At 36.5% G+C, this 19288-nt stretch overlaps 1 protein-coding gene across 1 annotated transcript; it reads right to left on the bottom strand.

Moving 5' to 3' along the window:
* Positions 1 to 487: 487 nt before the first annotated feature.
* Positions 488 to 9551, bottom strand: LOC111912507 (kinesin-like protein KIN-14F). Its single transcript, XM_023908235.3, has 17 exons — positions 9212 to 9551; positions 8960 to 9137; positions 4796 to 4959; positions 4561 to 4695; positions 4094 to 4459; positions 3938 to 4006; positions 3658 to 3870; positions 3497 to 3578; positions 3311 to 3406; positions 3036 to 3218; positions 2859 to 2965; positions 2586 to 2764; positions 2310 to 2474; positions 1811 to 2228; positions 1535 to 1726; positions 933 to 1468; positions 488 to 842 (listed from the first exon to the last, which is right to left on the bottom strand). Exons 2-17 carry the CDS (start codon positions 9099 to 9101, stop codon positions 716 to 718), a joined length of 3174 nt encoding a protein of 1057 aa, XP_023764003.1. The 5' UTR covers positions 9102 to 9137; positions 9212 to 9551; the 3' UTR covers positions 488 to 715.
* Between the last annotated feature and the right edge of the window lie 9737 nt (positions 9552 to 19288).

Below are 19288 nucleotides of genomic sequence, written 5' to 3'. Positions count from 1 at the left end.
ACCAAGATAAAAATCCAATATGCCAATTTTTCTTAACACTGGCCGGCCATAAACCGCACGTTTGGATTTATCTGATCCGATTTTTCCTAGGATTAGGATTGGAATCGGGTGTTTTCTAAAATTAAGCTTCAATGTGCACCTCAAAATCTAAATAGGCCTCACCAATTTTTTTCATTTTATTGCCCGACCCGTTTTTCAAAGTTGGGGTCGGCATTACTTAACGGAATCTATTTAGCATGATTGGGTTGAGGTGCACTAACCTTGAGTCCTTGAGAAAGCCTATAATGATATGAGAATCACAAACATTAAAAAAAAGTGAAAAATAGCAGGTTATATTATAGGTATGTTGCATAAAAGAATGGGTGTATGATGTATTTTCTTAGAAGTATTGAATAACAAAGAATAATGGTGCCCTGCAAAAGTTTAGAAACATGTTCTATTGGATTTCTGGAGCAATAATTCCAGATTTGTCTAAAGGTTTAGAAAATTGTCACCTTTCTGAACAAAAAAAGAACCAATACTCCAATCATGTCAAAACAGAGGGAATCAATCATGTTACAAATGTAATTTGTTTTAGAAAAAAAAATTATAATAAAAAACAATTAGAGAGACTCCCACACTCGCAATCCAAAAAATGAAGCACCATTATGCTATACATAAAACAAAAATGAAGGAACGCTATACTCACATCACACCAGGTTTGGTTTCATTTTCATCAAGGTAGAAGCATAAATTTCCCTCGAGGTGTAGAACGGCTCCTTCTAAACAATTTAGGAATTGATGTGTTGTTGTTTGAGGGTTTGTTTTCGTTTCTACCACCAGTTGTTATAAGAAGGGATTCCCTGAAATGAAAGGCAAATAAATAAATAAATAAATGTTAATCAAGATTCAAGAGAGTATAAGTGTGAATTCTAATTTCTAACAATACCTACCTGACTTCCATGTGATGATGACTTCTTGATGAGCTGCGTTGAAGCTTTTTCATTGGAATGTGTATTTGTACATTTTCATTTTCTGATGATAATTCACCCTCCTCCAACTCCAAGGTGGTGGAGGTGGACTTACTAATCTTAACTGCCACTTGATTTTTGGGATTATTAATCTTTCCTTCTCTAACAACATTAAGCATTTGCTCTTCTTCTTGCTCCTGATTGCCTTTCCTCCTAGAAGGAAGATGATTATGAGTATTTAATGTTGTTTCAGAAAACTTATCATCCTGTGAACTTAAATACCCTCTTCTATTCTCGGTTGCTACTGCTAGCGATCTGTTGACAGAGGCACGAATGGGATATTGTATTTTCATGTAGGCTCCTCTATCTCTATCTGTGGATATTGATCTTCTAATAGTACTGGGGGATTGAGATCCCTCTTCTGCCAGGAGGGGCATTTTGGGAATATAATCCTTGTCTGTGAACTTGGAAGGGAGCCGTGGCCTCCTTTGCTTACCTGATGAACAGCTTCGAACCTGCTATCAAAAGAACATACATGATTTAATTATATATGTAAGGGAAACAAATTGAAATTTAGGACTAACCTCAGAAGGAGGAAGCTTATTAATATCATCAACACAATGTTGATTGGGGTTTGTTTGGTTACATCTTGGTCTTGGCATGCCAACAGGTGAAATTACACCTCCACCTCCACCTCGTGTGTTATTATTATTCCCACTTGTCAATTGTTGTAATTCAGCCTCTTTCTTCTCCAACAATAGCTTCAGATTGGATATCTGAGTGAAAAAAGAAAAAAAAAACATTTAATTTTAGCAGAGCCCATGGAAATACAAGATTAAAGTGAATATAAAGTAAGCAACCTCTTCTTTCATCTCTCTAAGTTGAGCAGTTTCTTTATTAGATTTAGCGGCGCCAAGTTCAATTGAGGCAACCCTCTCGGCAAATTTGAGGGTGCTGATTGTCTCTCCAATGGCATTAATCTCGGGATTTATGTGCACAAACATGAGAGTTTTAGCATGTCCACCAAGAGAATCTTGCAATACTTGAGTGAGCTTGCTGTTTCTGTAAGGAATGTGTGTGCTCTTTTGTGCAAGGGCAGAAATGACATCTCCAAGTGCAGACAGCGATCTGTTAATATGTTGGGCTTCCTTAAGGCGTTCACCAACTGCCTCTGATTTGTCCACCCTCTCACTTCCAGCAAGATCCACTAGATGAAGGCAACCCTTTAAACTACATCCGGAAACTACTTCTTTCCCTCGGATATGAACAGTTACAACACTGTCCCACAATTTCATATTTTAAGATATTCATACTCATATACATATATAATAAAGTTTAAGTTTAAGTTTAAGTTTATACCTGTGAGAACGACTACTGCGTTCATTTAAAGCAGTAGAACCAACTGCACGATTTCTATGACCAATTCTCATGAGATGAAGAACATCTTGTGTACATTTAACAGAAACCAAAGACGCGTCAGGAACATTAAGACCATTCAGCTGGGAATTGTTTCGTATATCCAACGTTTAGGTTGTCAAGGCCTAACAATGGTTTAAATATATATATATATATATCATGTCATGAGAATTGAGAATTGAGAATTGAGAAGGAAGGAAAAAAGAATTGAAAGGATATCTTCTATTGGAGCCATCAATTGCCAGGAGATCTCTGACTTGTTCATTGTATATTTCAATCATTTGAACTCCAACCTCATACTTTATTACATCCATCCTTGCCTCTGTTAATTCAAACAGATCTCGTAGGGCTCTATAGTTGACGCCCCATGTATCCTCTGTTGTCATGTCAGGGCCACTCTACATAATAAATATGAGAATGAGAGAGAGAGAGAGAGAGAGAGAGATGAATGTTTGAATCCAAAACTAAAATCAATTGTTTTCTAATTCTTACCATTGTGTATGTCTTCCCGGAGCCTGTCTGGCCATATGCAAAGATACAAACATTATAACCATCAAGCACAGATCTAATCAATGGTTGGGTATCTAAATATATTTGCTCTGCAAATAAGTTGGAAATATATCAAATTCAAATTATGAAATTTGTATACAAACTTATAAATCAACTTACCCTGACTTGTATTCCCTCCAAACACCTTATTGAAAGTGAACATCTTCCTAGCCTCCTTGCCTTGCTTTTGACGATTAACAATCATAATATTTCCATTTTCTCCAATATAATCAACTGTCGAATGTTGTTCATCAGATTGCTCATGTACAAAGGGTTTCACTCTACAATAAACTCTTATTGCCCCTTCAAATAAAAAAAAAATAAAAAAACTCCATTAATGATACAAGTTTATCTACAAACATGGTGGTTAAAGACTTAAGAACATAAGTACTGACCTTTTAGGTCTTGAACTTGATTGTAAAGTTGTCGGTTTTCTTCCAATACCTTGTGGTATGAAGAAGAGGCTACTTCAAGGTCCTTAGTATGATGTGCTGACATAGATTAGATATAAGTCATATAACATTAGTGTGTTTGCTGGTTCTCATAGGAAGTGCTAAAAATTAACTAGTATAACAACTCACCAATTTTCTTAAGCTCTTGTTCCCAAGTTAGATGAGCTTGTTGGACTTCCAGTTTTGTCAAATGAAAGCTAGCTTTTAGCTCCTGGAAAAGTTCAACACAAATATAAGATAAAACCATGCTACAGACTGTGGTGTTACTATCTAGTGTTCAGTGTACATACCTCTAGTTGTTTTTGTTGAACATCCAGCACGCTTGTTTTGTCAGTTAAGTAACTAATGTCTTTACCCTTGTTACCACATATGCAAAACTTTGATAACTCATTTGAAACTAAACCTGATCTTTGGTCGATATAGTTTGAAATGGCTTGTAGGAATTCATGCTTTAATAAAGGCTTGCAGTTGCCTTTTAACATGTTCTTCAGAAAGACACCAAGCTGAAAGGGATAAGAATTAATTCATGATTTTGATTTCCTATTCACTCTCAACTGTTTTGAGTATTACCTGATTTCCTTGAGAGATAAGTAATGATGAAAGATCTTTAACAGCCTTCCTGAGAACTATGTCAATAACCTATTATAACATCCCACAAAACATATTAATAACCAAGAAAATCATCTCAGTAGATACTATACAAATTACAAAACCATCCTTACCCACCATTGAATTCATGGGAAAGTCATCAAGCTCATTAGTCTCTGTGAGATAAGTCTGCAAAAGCCCAATACCTAAATGGTCAAAGAGGAAGGTAAGTGCGGTTGACACTTTTGATTCGTGAAGAGACACCTCATTTGATAGATGAAGATACTCGAGCAACTCTTCAAATTGTGAAGACTCAGATTCATCTAGAGATTCATCAGCGCTTTCACTGCCAATTAAAGAGGAAGGTGATCCCTTTGGAAATGAGGTTGAAGTGATCCTTACAGTCCCACCATACTTCCAAACTCCAACCCCACCGGATTGCCTCCACTCGTAATAACCTTTCAAACATAGAATGCAATCTACGACTTTACCAGATGAGCCTCCCTGGAAGAAACAATATTATAAACATAAACAAACTATATTGTATGATTGTATCTACTATCTAGTCTAGTCAACAATAAGAAACCAGTAATCAAAGTGATCACCTTTTCTAGATCAGACACCTCAAAGGTAAGAAGCTTCATTCGAGCAACAGCAACTAAGAAATTCCGCATGTTTTCGAAATATTGAATTGTGGTTTGCGCTGCTCCTTCCGTATCGATGATTGGAATTTCTACCACCTTAAGAATTTCCCCAAATTATCGCTGGTTAAATTTGATTTCCTAGACAAAGTATTGATTGATTGTGTGCTAATGTAAGAAGAAAAGGAGAGGAAAGAACCTTCGGAATTGCACCGGGATTGACTTTGTTGAGGACATTGCAGAGGATGAGGCCATTGCGAAGAGAGAGACAGAAGTGTTCCTCGGAGGGTTCGGTGGACAGTACCTCCGCTGCACCGTGATCCATTTGTCGTAGCCATTCGGCCGCCTGGTTCCTCCTCGCCGCTGTAAAAATTTGGTTAGTGTTAAGGTTGGAGATGTCTACAGGTTCTCTATATCCTGAATCAACCCGGTCAAAGTCGCATATCTAGATCATCTTTGGGATTGGTTTAAAAAGTCTTTTTTTTTATTTTTTCAAAAAGTTAAACAATGGCTAAAAGATATTTTCGTAATGCAAAAGATCTTTTAAAATAATTTTTGTGTAAAGGAAATATTAGGGTTTTAAAAGTCATAAAAACCTATATTTTTATGACTTTTTAACATGAAAATATGACTTTTACCTTAAAAACAAATACAAATACATTTTAAAGACTATCTTTTAAAAAAAGTTACTAGCCAAAAGTCTTTTTACAAGAGTACTTTTAAATGATAGATTCTTTGTTTTTGTCATACTCGTATATACTTACGTACGATTACGTACAAAGAGCATCTTTATGATTTAAATTATAAAAATGGGATGGGGCTCACTAATAACAAACAATTTAGAAATGATATGTTTTTTTTTTATTTGTCACACTTTCGTTTAATTTGTCAAATGTCATTTTGTATATTTCTGCTAATTAAAACCCTTCATTTTTGCAGAAACGTTCAATTTTCTCTTTTTTTTTCTAATTTATAAAGCCTTTAAGTTTGGTTTTTATTTCATAAAAGCCCTTACGTTTAGCAAAAATGTCTGGTTTTACCAGGTAAATCCGCAAAAATGATAAAATTGAAAAAAAAAGATGCAAACATCTGGTTTTAGTGAACTTAAAATCCACAAAAAGATAAATTTATACATTTTTATCAAACTTAAGGCTTTCATGTCGTTATGGTTTCTTTTAATATATTCGTTGTGTATGTTGTGGTTGCATCGTTAATGTATATTAGACCATATAAATGTTATCAATTATATGTTATATAAGGTGATGTGTATAATGTTATATATATATATATATATATATATATATATATATATATATATTTGATTGTTTGTTATGTATTGTTGATTCAAAAAGTAATTAATTAAAAGTCATGAATAAGTCATATTTTCTATGTAAGTTTTTTTTAGATACAAATCGTCTATCTTATCATGTTATATTAATTTTGTGCAACACACTGGTATAAGCCTCATTGAACTTAAATTTGGAAGAGTTGGTATATCACACACCTAAGAAGTATGGGCGGTTTTATAAACCTCAAAATTAGATCTTCACAAAAAGATCAGTCTCGGACTAGACCCAAAAAAAGATCGAGACCGAACCCCTTTAAAGCGAGATCGGTCCTACAAATACCGGACCAAAAAAGATCAGCCCAAGACCTTTTGGGGCTGGTCCCAAAAAGATTAGGTCGTTCCAAATCCAACATAAGAATGATCTGAAACCAAATCGAGACCAGTCTAAAAGATAACCAATAACCAAAGTTTATAAAAGCATCATTTTTGTTTTAATTACACAATTTCTAATCACTTAGTATTTAACTTCTTTTCTTTTTTCTTTTATTAAACTTAAGTGTATTGTTTTTAATAATCTTTGTTTATCTTTTTTTTTTATGTTAATCATATATTTGTTATCTCGAAACCGAAATCAAAATAGTGAAAAATACCGAAACCGAACCAAAAATACCCGGAAACTGAATTGAAAAAGAGGCACAGAAAAGATACGAGACTAGACCGAAAAAAAAATCAAGACCGATCCGATAAAAGACAAGACCGATTCGAGACCGCCGATATGCACCTTTGCTAAAAACCAAACCCCATGGTCCATTTTGGGAAACATGTAAAATATTTTGACATTTTTTAAAATTGTAAATGTACATATTATAATTTTACATGATAATGAGGGGGTTAAATTCTTAGTTTTTAGTGGTAATATACCAAATACTTTCGGCTACTAGAGTTTATTTAGTCTAGTATCATGATATAAAACGTGATATCAGTGAGTTATGATTCAAAGAAATTAGACATCTTCTGTCTAATGATAATGTTATATTTAGTTTAGACAAAATTGCAAGAATGGTCCTTATGGTTAGGTCGAAATTGTCACTTTGGGCCAAACAGGTTTGTACTAGCATTTATAGTCCAAAAGTTTTCATTTTCTTGCCATTTTGATCCATTTTACTTTAAATTTTTTGATAATGACCATTTTGCCTTTTCTTTTTTACTTTTTCAGTTTTTTTTATTTATTCAAATACTTTTATTAAAAGAAAAAGAAAAATGAAAATACATCTCTCTCTCCCTCTCCCTCTCCCTCTCCCTCTCCCCCCTAAAGTCTTCTTCCACCTCTGTGTTCTATCGTTCTTCTTGTTTTCCTTAAACCCAAAAATTGAAACCTCAATTTCTTCAATAATCGACCCCCCTAGCAACATTGTTAGTATCTCCCGTCCTTTCCTTAACCATCCAACCCCACTGATGGTGGGAAGCACGAGTTTTTCGGATTAACAAAGAGGGAGCGATTTCTGAGGTAGAGGTGACCCAATCTTATGCTTCCATGGAAAATCGAATGTCTTAGGTATTCCTTTTCGATCTTGTCGTCAGCTTCAGTGGTATTCCTTTTTGATTAAACGATGAAGTGGGTGGAGGAAGATGGAACATCGATGGGCTGATGAACTCCAAATTCAACATCACAACTTTTCTTCCCCTTCTTATTATCCCGATCTGATCAAGATTAGGTCAACTCCAAAAGAAAGACTCCCCGTTCTCTCCCTTTTCTTTCCTTATTTCTATTTAGTCGGACACCAAATTCGAGATCCATCTGTAAATTTTTTCTCTTCGGAAAATCATATCTAACACCCGTTGCTTAATGTTCATACTTTGGAGGCATCTGGTTTTTTCTTTCTAAACTCACCAAAACCAAAATCTATGTAATCTAATGTTGCGGTTATGTGTTGTTTATTTGTGGAGATTTGTTTTGATTCTTGTGTGGATTTACAAATCTTGAAAATCCAAATTAGTTTGCTCCTGAGTATAAATCTGGGTTCTTTTGAGAGAGAGAGAGAGAGAGAGAGAGAGAGGGGAGGGAGGGAGAGAGATGTATTTTTATTTTAATAAAAATATTTGAATAAAAAAAACTGAAAAAGTAAAAAAGAAAGGGCAAAATGGTCATTATTAAAATTTTTAAAGTAAAATGGATCAAAATGACAAGAAAATGAAAACCTTTGGACCATGAATGCTAGTCCAAACTTATTTGGCCCAAAGTGGTAATTTTGACCTAACCATAGGGACCATTCTTGCAATTTTGTCTTTAGTTTACTAGCGTAATGTAATGTAATGATTCACTTGTGTGTTTGTTTAATATTTAGAATCGGCACCGGTTGTAACGGCTGTTTTGCTGGAACAAAAATAAAAATTAGTGACTTTATTAAAGCAAACCAAACCAAAAACTAATTTTCATTATGAAAAATTGGTCCTGCCAATCAACTCACCTCACCTAATCAAGTGTGCTTTGTTACTTTAATACAAGGCGTGTTTCGTGATGGGCCCATCATGGGCCCACTTCTGTGAATGTGGGCTTTGGATACTGTGAGGTCATAATGAGAAGAGAACCCATTTTCGAGTGCCATTTTGGTTAACCCATTTTATTGATTTTAATACTATATAAAGCCAGGTTATTACATAAGTTCTTAATCAACAAATGTTTAACGGGATAGATATAATTTACATTTAATTTCCCTTCCTAAAAAGAGAATATGAATTTACATATTTACGCTATTAACAGTCTCAATTAATATTTCTATTGTCCTTAATATATACATTTAATTTAGGATTTGTGTAGTATTTTATACTAATGCATATTATATATGTATATGTCCGTCCTAATTTTATAGGATTTGTTATGCCAACAAGAAGTACAAGGACGATATTAGCTGATGTATCATTCGATCTTAAAAAAAATATGTTTTTCTTTCTTTCTTGTAATCATCGATTGAAAAAATAAAATTGAATAAACAAAGCAAAAGGATTTTGTCGGGCCTTTCTGTGCATAGTTCTGAGAATTGAGATTTGGAGTATGGAGTAGTAAAGAAAGCGTACCTGCTGCTTCGGCTTTTCTCTGCGCTAATTCACGATCATCAATGAACTCTTCGGTGGCGCCATTTGCGAGACCTTTGAGTCCTCTGGAGTTCTTGCTAGGTGTGTTCAATAACATTGGATTCGGGCTAATTTCTTGCGGCATTATATTATATTATATGTAACTTCGAATTGTCTGGAACTGGATGGAGTAGTACGTAGGTAAGAAACTATATCAGATCATCATAAATTTTGACAGAAAGAAGCATTACTTACGAAGAAAACAGGAAGAAGTCCGATCAGGGTTTGAAATTAGTAGTAGACGCTTCGGTATGATATGATTAATGTTGATTTAGCGATCCAATCTAAAAAGTAAAAGTAGAAAGAGAAAGAATTGGGAGGTGAAACGAAATGAAGGAGGTACTACTCGTGATCAGAATTGATGAGGCGTAGGTATGCATTCAAATTCAGAAGAGATGGTGTCTGTTTGTGTTTCATTCCAGGGTGATTGGTGGGTGAAACACAAAAATGAAACGTCCGTTGATATTTGATGTACTTTTCTACTTTGTAGACGAGGTAAAGCTAACGCCAATTCTCGTAATGGGAAGAAAATAAGTATTGGTTACTTGCCACCCAAATATGGGTATAATCATTGTCCCTTTCCTCTATTTAAATTGTGTTTATATTAAATATTAATTAATAAAATATTCATCTAAGCGGAAGATTGTGTTAGACGACGGGCTTAAAATTATTCAAGACCAATATTTTTAAGATGTATACTAATCTTTTAAATTAATTTATTTTAATAATTGAATCATTATTATAATAATATACTAAAAATTGAATTGCAGGCCAATGTAACTTGGACATGCTTGACGGACACGTGCCACAAGAAACTACAGTCAATGCATCATATTGCTCATTGCCACAAAACGTTTATGTTTATAACACAAGTGTCAGTGTAAAAAAAATTGGTTATTATTTTCTATAAAGTTATAAGTATGTCTAGTTAAAGTTTTTTATTCATATACAACATTTATTCTTAAAGTTTAACAAAACGATTATTGATTATCAACTCGTTTTATAACTTAATTTGATCAAAAGCCTCTTGTATTAATAGCAAAAAAAGGAAGTAAACGTTCGAGTAGATTTGAAGATACAAACGAACCAAAAGTCTTGTGGCTTGAAGGTTGATATAATTTTATTTATTCTTTATTCAAAACAAAATTTAAAGTAAGGTTGGATCCCTCCCTTACCAGGGACTACTTCACTTTCAAATGATTTAGGAGGCAAAACCTTTAAATGTCTTTTACAACGTTTCTGCCCCCCAGTTCCGTTGAAAGGGCCGCCATCTCTTCCAATACTATTTGCTTTTTCACTTGTCACCATAAAAATAAACTATTATTATTATTTAAATGTTTGACGGGTTATAATCATAGAATTTATAAAATGGGACGGTCTCGGCCTCTCGGCTGGTAGGATAAGATCGGTGAGAATGGATCTCCGGTGCCACCTAAGCTGGAACACCGCCCCCACTGCGGTTTGGGTGCGGTTAAGGCCGCACTACGACAGACGGGAACACTTTTTAGGTAATTGTGATTGAATAGCTTTATTACACTTTGGAACACAACTAATGAAAATTTTTATTTATTAAAAAAAATAGAAATCTTCAGAAAAGTCTCAATATTTACAAAAAAGTTACACATTAGTCCTATTTTTTTTTTTTGAACGAAAAAGTCCCGAAAACCGGCAAAAATTTGCAGTTTGACCCTTTTTGACCGGTTGAAACCGGTACCAAATTAATTTGGGACTATTTCGTAAACTAATCCAAAATATTAGGAATTTTTTTGTAAATAAAAAATATTATGACTTTTCTGTAAAATATTAGGTATTTTCTATAAACAAAACCCTTATTATTATTATTATTATTATTATTATTATTATTATTATTATTATTATTAAAAATATAAATAAGAATGTTTTTTTTGAACTTGTTATTATTAATATTGTTACTAATACATATAAATGCATTTAAATGAAAAAAAAAAATATTAATGACATTGTTTAAGGATGGAGGTGGAGGAGATGTTGATGCTTTTAGCATTAAAATTATAAATGTTTGCTTGTATATTTTTACTTTGTATATGGTCATTTCACATTTGTTGTTATTGTTTTCAATTCAGAATAATAATACTTAACAATTTAAAAGAAGTTGCATATTTGTAAAATTGTTTACAAATAGTTTAACCTAGAAGGATTTCTCACTTTGTATATAAAAATGTTTAAGGTAGAAGGATTATTTTCCAAATCCAACAGATCCACTACAAACATCTACATAGGTAGCTCATATCAAAATTCAAAAATATTAATTACAATATCTTGTTTAATAAAAAGTAATAGGACATGTTTTTTTGGATTAATACTTTTGAATTATTTCTATTACTTTTTATTAAACGAAATATTGTAATTAATATTTTTCAATTTTGATATGGGTTACCTATGCAGATGTTTGTAGTGGATTTTGTTGAATTTGGAAAATAATTCTTCTACTTTAAACAATTTTATATACAAAGTGAGAAACCCTACTACTTTAAACTATTAATATGCAACTTCTTTCAAATTATTAAGTATTAATATTCTGAATTGAAAACAATAATAACACATATGAAATGACCATATACAAAGTAAATATATATAAGTAGACATTCATGATTTCAATGCTAAAAGCATTATCATCTCCTCTACCTCCACCCTTAAACAATGTCATTAATATTATTATTTTTCATTTAATGCATTTATATGTATTAGTAACAATATTAATAATAACAAGTTCAAAAAATAGTATTCTTATTTATATTTTTAATAATAATAATAATAATAATAATAATAATAATAATAATAATAATAATAATAATAATAATAAGGGTTTTGTAGAAAAGTCCTAATATTTTTGTTTACAGAAAAATCCTAATATTTTTTGTTTACAGAAAAGTTCCAATATTTTGGATTAGTTTATGAAATAATCCCAAATTAATTTGGTACCGGTTTCAACCGTTTAAAAAGGGTCAAACTGTAAATTTTTGCCGGTTTTCAGGATTTTTTCGTTAAAAAAAAATCTTGGGACTAAAGTGTAACTTTTCCGTAAATATTGAGATTTTTCTGAAGATTTCCCAAAAAAAAAAACTTAAGTGTGACATCACTCATTAGGTGTGATATGAAACTATACTTTTGTAGTAAATTGTGAGGTGACACATATGTGGCGCTGCGTTTTCATGAGGGAGTGTAGCATCACTCCCTCTAGCCTAACGAGTATAAGGTTTAGTCAAAACTTATAATTAAAAAAATTAATTTCATAAAAACACTTATATATATATATATATATATATATATATATATATATATATATATATATATATATTAGTCGTTTACCCGCGCCAAACGACGGGTGCGAATAGTTTTTCATAAATTAGTTACTACAATCAATTGGTTTTTCTTAATGAATTCTAATCATTTTAAGAACATTTCACAAACCTCTCCAAATGACTGTATCAAGTTATTTTACTTATTTTTAAAGTAATTTTGGAGCTTTTTAGTATTGAAACACATCACGACATGAACCTAATGTGAAAAGAGAAATGGGTTGAAGTGAGATGACATGATAATTAGGCGAGTTTGGATAGGTTAAGATCTATTTAATCATTTGTTGTATTTCGTCAAATAGTTTCGTTCTAGCGGTGTCGTGGTACCTATCCAATGTAGCGTCAAGAAATAGTTAAGATAATTGTAACATAGGTAATATGGGTTTTCAAAATATTTAATGCCGAAAAACCTACAAATGCTACCCATTTGTTGGTTACCAAAATATATTTTTCTTTTTCGTTTCTTTTAGGATTGGTAAATGAACCCGTAGAATTTTTAATATGTGTATTTTTAACTTTTGGTTTTTTGTTAATCAATTTGATAAAATTAAACTGTAAATACTTGGGAAAATGGTTAACAAATTAATGAACAAAAGCATAATGATATGGAAATGATTTCGTGATTTAGTTGAGGCGAGTTTTAGAAGAAAAAAATTTAAGGTTAAATCCATCAAAACCATGGTTTAACTATCGGAATAACATTTTTCAGGTTTTATTTGCTAAGTATATGTTTTTCCCCTTTTCAAAAACTATTTTATGTATTTCCCAGTATTGAATAGTAAAAAACTATAAATAAAAATTGGATAAAGTATTTTTATAAAATAATGCTGAAAAAACAATCATTAATAAAATCAGATGCTTAACCTGAAACAATTGCAAACTATATTAGCATGTAAATAATTAAAAGTACTATGTTGTGGTTTTATTACAGAATATTATCAATTTTTTTTGTTCATTTTAATACGTAAAATAAATCAATAGACCAATACAACTCTCGTATACAAATTCATGATTCCTATAATCATTTTACACAATTTGACATGATATTTGTTTCTTAAATTAAGTTTAGCTTACTTGTGTCAATTTTACTTAATAATTTGGAATATATTCTGATCATAGGCAAGTGAATAACGAAAATCTACCAAAATATATCTACATTTATTTGTAGCTAATTCCAATACCATCTACCGATTATACATAAAGATATTCTTGAGTATAGTTAAAAATCACAAATTCAAATTATTAGGAACATATTGATGTTTTATTATTATTGTGAATTTCTTAATCATTTTTGCTATCATTAAATTATTCATTTGATAGCACAAAGTCCAGAATATTGCATTGGTTTTTTATTTCAAATGCCACTTTTTATTGTAAGTATAGAACACACAAGAAGCTCTAATCACAAACCAAATCTTGTTTGATCCCTACATTGGAACATTGGTTGGACTATGATTGAAATCAGAATCACGATCTTTGTAAGCCATTAAATGCTTTGGTATAGGTTAATTTTTGTTGTCATCGTTTTTGCAGAAAGGTTGCCAGCCAATGCTTGCAGAAAATTGAATGTAGCAACCACTAAAAGGGGCAATGTACTTTAATGCCATAAACAGAAAAAAAACCATTATACTTTGAAATCACCAATGGGTTACTTTTTGGTACAAACTAACTCAGAAATCACCTGCCAGGCAAAAGGAATATAAATCAGCATATAAAGCTTTTCAAAAACAAAAGATTTGTAAATCAACATATACACTAAAATTCAATAAATATTGTAACGTCCCAAAAATAAGAGCCAAAAATTTCATTTTTAAAACATATAATTTGCAAAACATTAGAAATAAAACATTCACAGATCATATCATTTCATAAAAGATGTTGCTTTTCTGGAAACCATTTTATAAAACATAATATTGTCAGAGTAACAAACCCCAGGAAGATCCCATAGTGCGGAATACAAAGCGTGTGTGTGATGTACCGCTACCGTGCCGACTCCTTCCCCTTCGAAGAAGAGGTACCTGAAACCAAAACTGAAAATTGTAAGCACGAAACTTAGTGAGTTCCCCCATCATACCACATACCATACAATCACATATCATACACACTGTCGGGCAATTCTGGGGTGCCCGACCTACCCGGTACGGCCATTCTGGGGTGCCGACCTACCCGTGTCAAGCCGTTCTGGGGTGCTGGCTACCCATGTCCAGCCATTCTGGGGTGCTGACTACCCATCAGTCCTAACAACCGATCCTCGAGGACTATTTCACCCCCTACTGCTACTATCACATATATCATAACATAACATATTATCAGACATATCTGGGGCGTCCGATCTACCCTTCGGTCCTAACGACTGGGCTTGGGGACTATTCCCCTCTTACTACCACTATCACGTATAACATATCATGCCAGCATATAAACATATCATTACATACTGTCAGACATATCTGGGGTGTCTGACCTACCCTTCGGTCCTAACGGTCGAACTCTACTACTATCACACATACATATCATGCCATCATAGAAACATATCAGGTAGTAGCAAACCTAGATGATATCATAAAGACAATCATCTAACGTACAACTCCTACTGGTGGGCCGGCATTATGGCCGTAGACCCACCGCTACTGGAAGGTAACTCACCTCAAAGTAGCTGCTGATCTGCGTGGGAATTGACTGTCTTCTGCTACTGCTGCTGTCCCGAAAGTCCTCCGGCTAAAATCCCCACAAAACACCCAGTCAAATACTGCTAACTTACCTCAGGGTAAAATGACCATTTACCCCTGACCGAGCCAAGAGTCAAAGTCAAAGTCAACTTCCAGTTGACCCGACTCACCGAGTTGGTCTGCCAACTCACCGAGTCCCTATCCTTTTGTCTGACCATAACCCCGTCTCTACTCGTCGAGTTAGGCGTTGACTCGACGAGTTTTCCTTTTAATCCAAGGTCCAATAGTCCTTCATCCTACTTACCGAGTTGTATGAACAACTCGTCAAGTTCATCTTCATCCGAAGAACATGTTATGCTGAGACTCACCGAGTTGTATGAACAACTCGCCGAGTCTGTTCTTGAGGCAAGAAGATTGCCTTGGACTCGCCGAGTCAGGGCATTGACTCGCCGAGTTCCTTCATGGGTGAGTCTGGCTTCCGACTCACTGAGTCACACCCCATGACTCACTACTCCATTCCGCAAACACAAAAAGGGGAAACTCGGGGACTCACGACTCGAATCGCCGAGTCCGATGAACGACTCGCCGAGTCTATCGCATGTAAACACTAAATATTCGATTTTGCTTGAATCCAGCTCATGTCATACATAGATCTGGGTTTCTAGGGCCTGGTTAACACGTAAAGTTTCCAACTTTATGTGTAAATAAACACCAATGAAGGTTTTAGGGCTCAAAATGCACTAAAAGAGTAGATCTAGGGCTCTCATGCAATATGGCTCCATAAAGGCAGTAGATCCGAGATCCTGGAGCTCAATCATGCCTAGATCTAAAAGTTAATTAACTTATTACCGATCTTAAATCATACCCAAGCTTGGAAATGGCTCAAGAAGGACTCTAATGGAGCTATAAGGGACTATGAGCATGAAAACAGAGGGAAACTGAGTTATACCTCAAGGAAATCACTTAGATAACACAAGGATGCCTGGCCTCCTTCTTCTCTTCTTGATCTACTCTTTTTTCTTCACAAAATCTTCAAGAAACACACCAAAGGCACTTCAATCTCACAAGGAATAAGGGTTTGAACGATGTTGGGAGCCCTGAGGGTGAAGGGGGCGAGGTTGGGGCGCATAAGGTTGGTTTAAATAGGGTGCAAACCCTTGGAATTTAGGGTTTCATCAGACAGCGGGGACTCGCCGATTCCAGAATGTGGACTCGCCGAGTCGCCAACTTAAACATGCTCCCAAACCCATCTCCACTCGGCGAGTCGAGCCTACGACTCGCCGAGTCTAAGGCTAAAAATGTAAAATACTTAGATAAATTTTACGTACCAAGATCCAGGTGCTACAAATCTCCCCCACTTGTTTTAGACTTCGTCCTCGAAGTCTGCTGCTCGATCCTGAAACAGCTCGGGGTAATGCTCCATCATTTCTTCCACCGGATCCCAAGTCCATTCCGAACCCTTTCGGTGCTGCCATTGCACCTTTACTAATTCCACCCTCTTATTCCTTAGATCCTTCGACTTCCGGTCGAGGATTGCGACTGAGCGCTCAATGTAATTCAGGCTGCCATCAACCTGTATATCCTCTTGCGGCACCACCGCTGAATCATCCATTAGGCACTTCCGCAGCTGGGAGACATGGAAGGTGCTGTGGATCTGACTGAGCTCGGCTGGCAGATCCAGCCTATATGCCACCTTGCCCACCCGGGCTACAACCCTGAACGGACCAATGAATCTTGGGCCCAACTTGTCCTGCTTCCTGAATCAAATGACGCCCTTCCAAGGAGACACTTTCGGGAGAACCATATCCCCAACCTGAAACTCCAGGTCTGACCGGTGCTTGTCGGCTTAACTTTTCTGCTGACTTTGTGCAGTCTGCAGCCTACTTCGAACCTGCTGGATTCTCTCGGTCGTCTTGAGCACCACTTTGGTGCTCCCCATGACCCTCTGACCAACTTCACCCCAACATATCGGGGTCCTGCACCTCCGTCCGTACAACATCTCGAATGGGGGACGACCAATAATCGTGTGGTAGCTGTTGTTGTACGAGAACTGAGCCAAGGGAAGATAGGTATCCCAGCTACCACCAAAGTCTAGCACGCACGCCCGCAACATATCCTCCAAAGTCTGGATGGTCCGCTCGCTCTGACCATCCGTCTGCGGGTGAAAGGCGGTGCTAAAATGCAGGCGAGTGCCCAACTCATCATGAAACGTCTTCCAAAACCTGGAAGTGAACCGCACATCTCGGTCTGATATCACTGACATTGGCACCCCGTGCCGCGCCACTATCTCCCTGATATAGATATCGGCTAACTTTTCGGCCGAGATACTCTCCTGGATCGGAATAAAATGGGCGTTCTTGGTCAATCGATCCACGATGACCTAAATCGAATCCACTCCTCGCGCAGTCCGGGGAAGCTTTGTGATAAAATCCATTGTAATATCTTCCCATTTCCACAACAGGATATCTAACGGCTGCATCTTGTCGTGCAGTCTCTGATGCTCGGCCTTGACCTTCCTGCAGGTCAAACACTGCTCGACGTACCATACCACATCCCGCTTCATGCAGGGCCACCAATAGTCTAGACGAAGATCCCTATACATCTTCGTCGCCCTCGGATGGATAGAGAATCGAGATTTGTGCGTCTCCTCCATCAAGATCTGGCGCACTCCTCCGTGGTACGGCACCCACACCCTACGTCGTAGTGTCAATAATCCTCGGCTATCATAATCGAAGGAGGTGACTTGACCCACTATTCGCTCACTCTTCCGATGTTCCTCCTTTATAGCCTCCTGCTGAGCTTCCCGAATCAGCTCTAACAGTGGAGTCACCACCGTCATCCTCATACACACATCCCTGATCGGTGCTGCCTTACGACTAAGCGCATCGGCCACCACGTTGGCCTTCCCCGGGTGATAAAGGATCTCACAATCATAATCCTTCACCATGTCTAACCACGGACGCTGCCTCTTGTTCAGATTCGGCTAATCCATGAGGTACCTCAAACTCTTGTGGTCCGTGTAAATGGTACATCGAACCCCGTAGAGGTAATGTCACCAAATCTTAAGGGCGAAGACCACCGCGAATCATGTGTTGGGTAGTTCGCCTCGTGAGGCTTCAGCTGCCTCGAGGCATAAGCGATGACATGTCCCTTCTGCATCAATACTGTGCCTAAGCCCGAGATAGACGCATCACAGTATACCACGAAATCCTCTACACCCTCCGGCAGGGCAAAGATTGGCGCCTCGCACAATCTCTGCCTCAGAGTCTCGAACGCTGCCTGTTGCTCAGGCCTCCATCGAAAGACCACGACTTTCCTAGTCAACCGTGTCAGGGGTACGACTATCTTGGAGAAATCCTGAATGAATCTCCGATAGTATCCTGCTAATCTTAGGAAACTCCGAATCTCGGATGGAGACTTCGGAACCTCCCATCTCATCACGGCCTCCACCTTGGCCGGGTCTACTGAAATCCTGTTCTGGTTAACGAGGTGCCCAAGAAACTGCACCTCGTACAACCAAAACTCACATTTGGAGAACTTGGCATACAAGCTCTCCCTCCTCAAGGTCTCCAAAACCTCTCTCAGATGCTCCTCGTGCTCCTCCTGCGTCATGGAATAAACCAAATAAACCAAGATGTCATCAATGAAAACTATCACAGACCGATCCAGCATCGGTCTACACACGCAGTTCATGAGGTCCATGAACGCGGCAGGAGCATTGGTGAGCCCAAACGACATCACCACGAACTCATAATGGCCATAACGCGTCCAAAATGCGGTCTTCTGTACATCTTCCTCCCTGACCCTCATCTGATGATAACCTGAACGCAAATCGATCGTGGAGAACCAAGATGCTCCCTGTAACTGGTCAAAGAGATCATCAATCCTCGGAAGTGGGTAACGGTTCTTCACCGTTACCTTATTCAGCTCCCCGTAATCTATACACATCCGATGAGACCCGTCCTTCTTCTTCACAAATAGGATCAGGGCTCCCCAGGGTGAACTGCTCGGTCGAATAAATCCGTTGTCTAGCAACTCCTACAGCTACGTAGACAACTCCTACATCTCGGGAGGAGCCAACCGATAGGGTGCCTTGGCTATCAAAGCCGCACCAAGAACTAGGTCGATCCTGAACTCTACCTAACGCTCCAGAGGTATTCCAGGAAGCTCCTCCGGGAACACATCAACGTAGTCTCACACCACTGGAACCTCACTCACCGTCGCCTTACCCGCATCCCGGGTATCCATAATGTACACGACATATCCCA

The sequence above is a fragment of the Lactuca sativa genome, chromosome 5, assembly GCF_002870075.4.
Source record: "Lactuca sativa cultivar Salinas chromosome 5, Lsat_Salinas_v11, whole genome shotgun sequence".
NCBI lineage: Eukaryota > Viridiplantae > Streptophyta > Magnoliopsida > Asterales > Asteraceae > Lactuca > Lactuca sativa.
The sequence above is the reverse complement of the archived record's forward strand: the minus strand, read 5'-3'. Positions and strand labels throughout refer to the sequence as shown.

Excerpts from the sequence above, each read along its gene's own strand:
- LOC111912507 (XM_023908235.3), bottom strand. The coding sequence starts at position 9,101 with ATGCCGCAAGAAATTAGCCCGAATCCAATGTTATTGAACACACCTAGC. Across the intron at positions 2,475-2,585 it reads ATTGATGGCTCCAATAGAAG|GTTGGATATACGAAACAATT; the intron begins ATATCCTTTCAA and ends GACAACCTAAAC. Across the intron at positions 2,229-2,309 it reads CGCAGTAGTCGTTCTCACAG|TGTTGTAACTGTTCATATCC; the intron begins GTATAAACTTAA and ends ATTGTGGGACAG.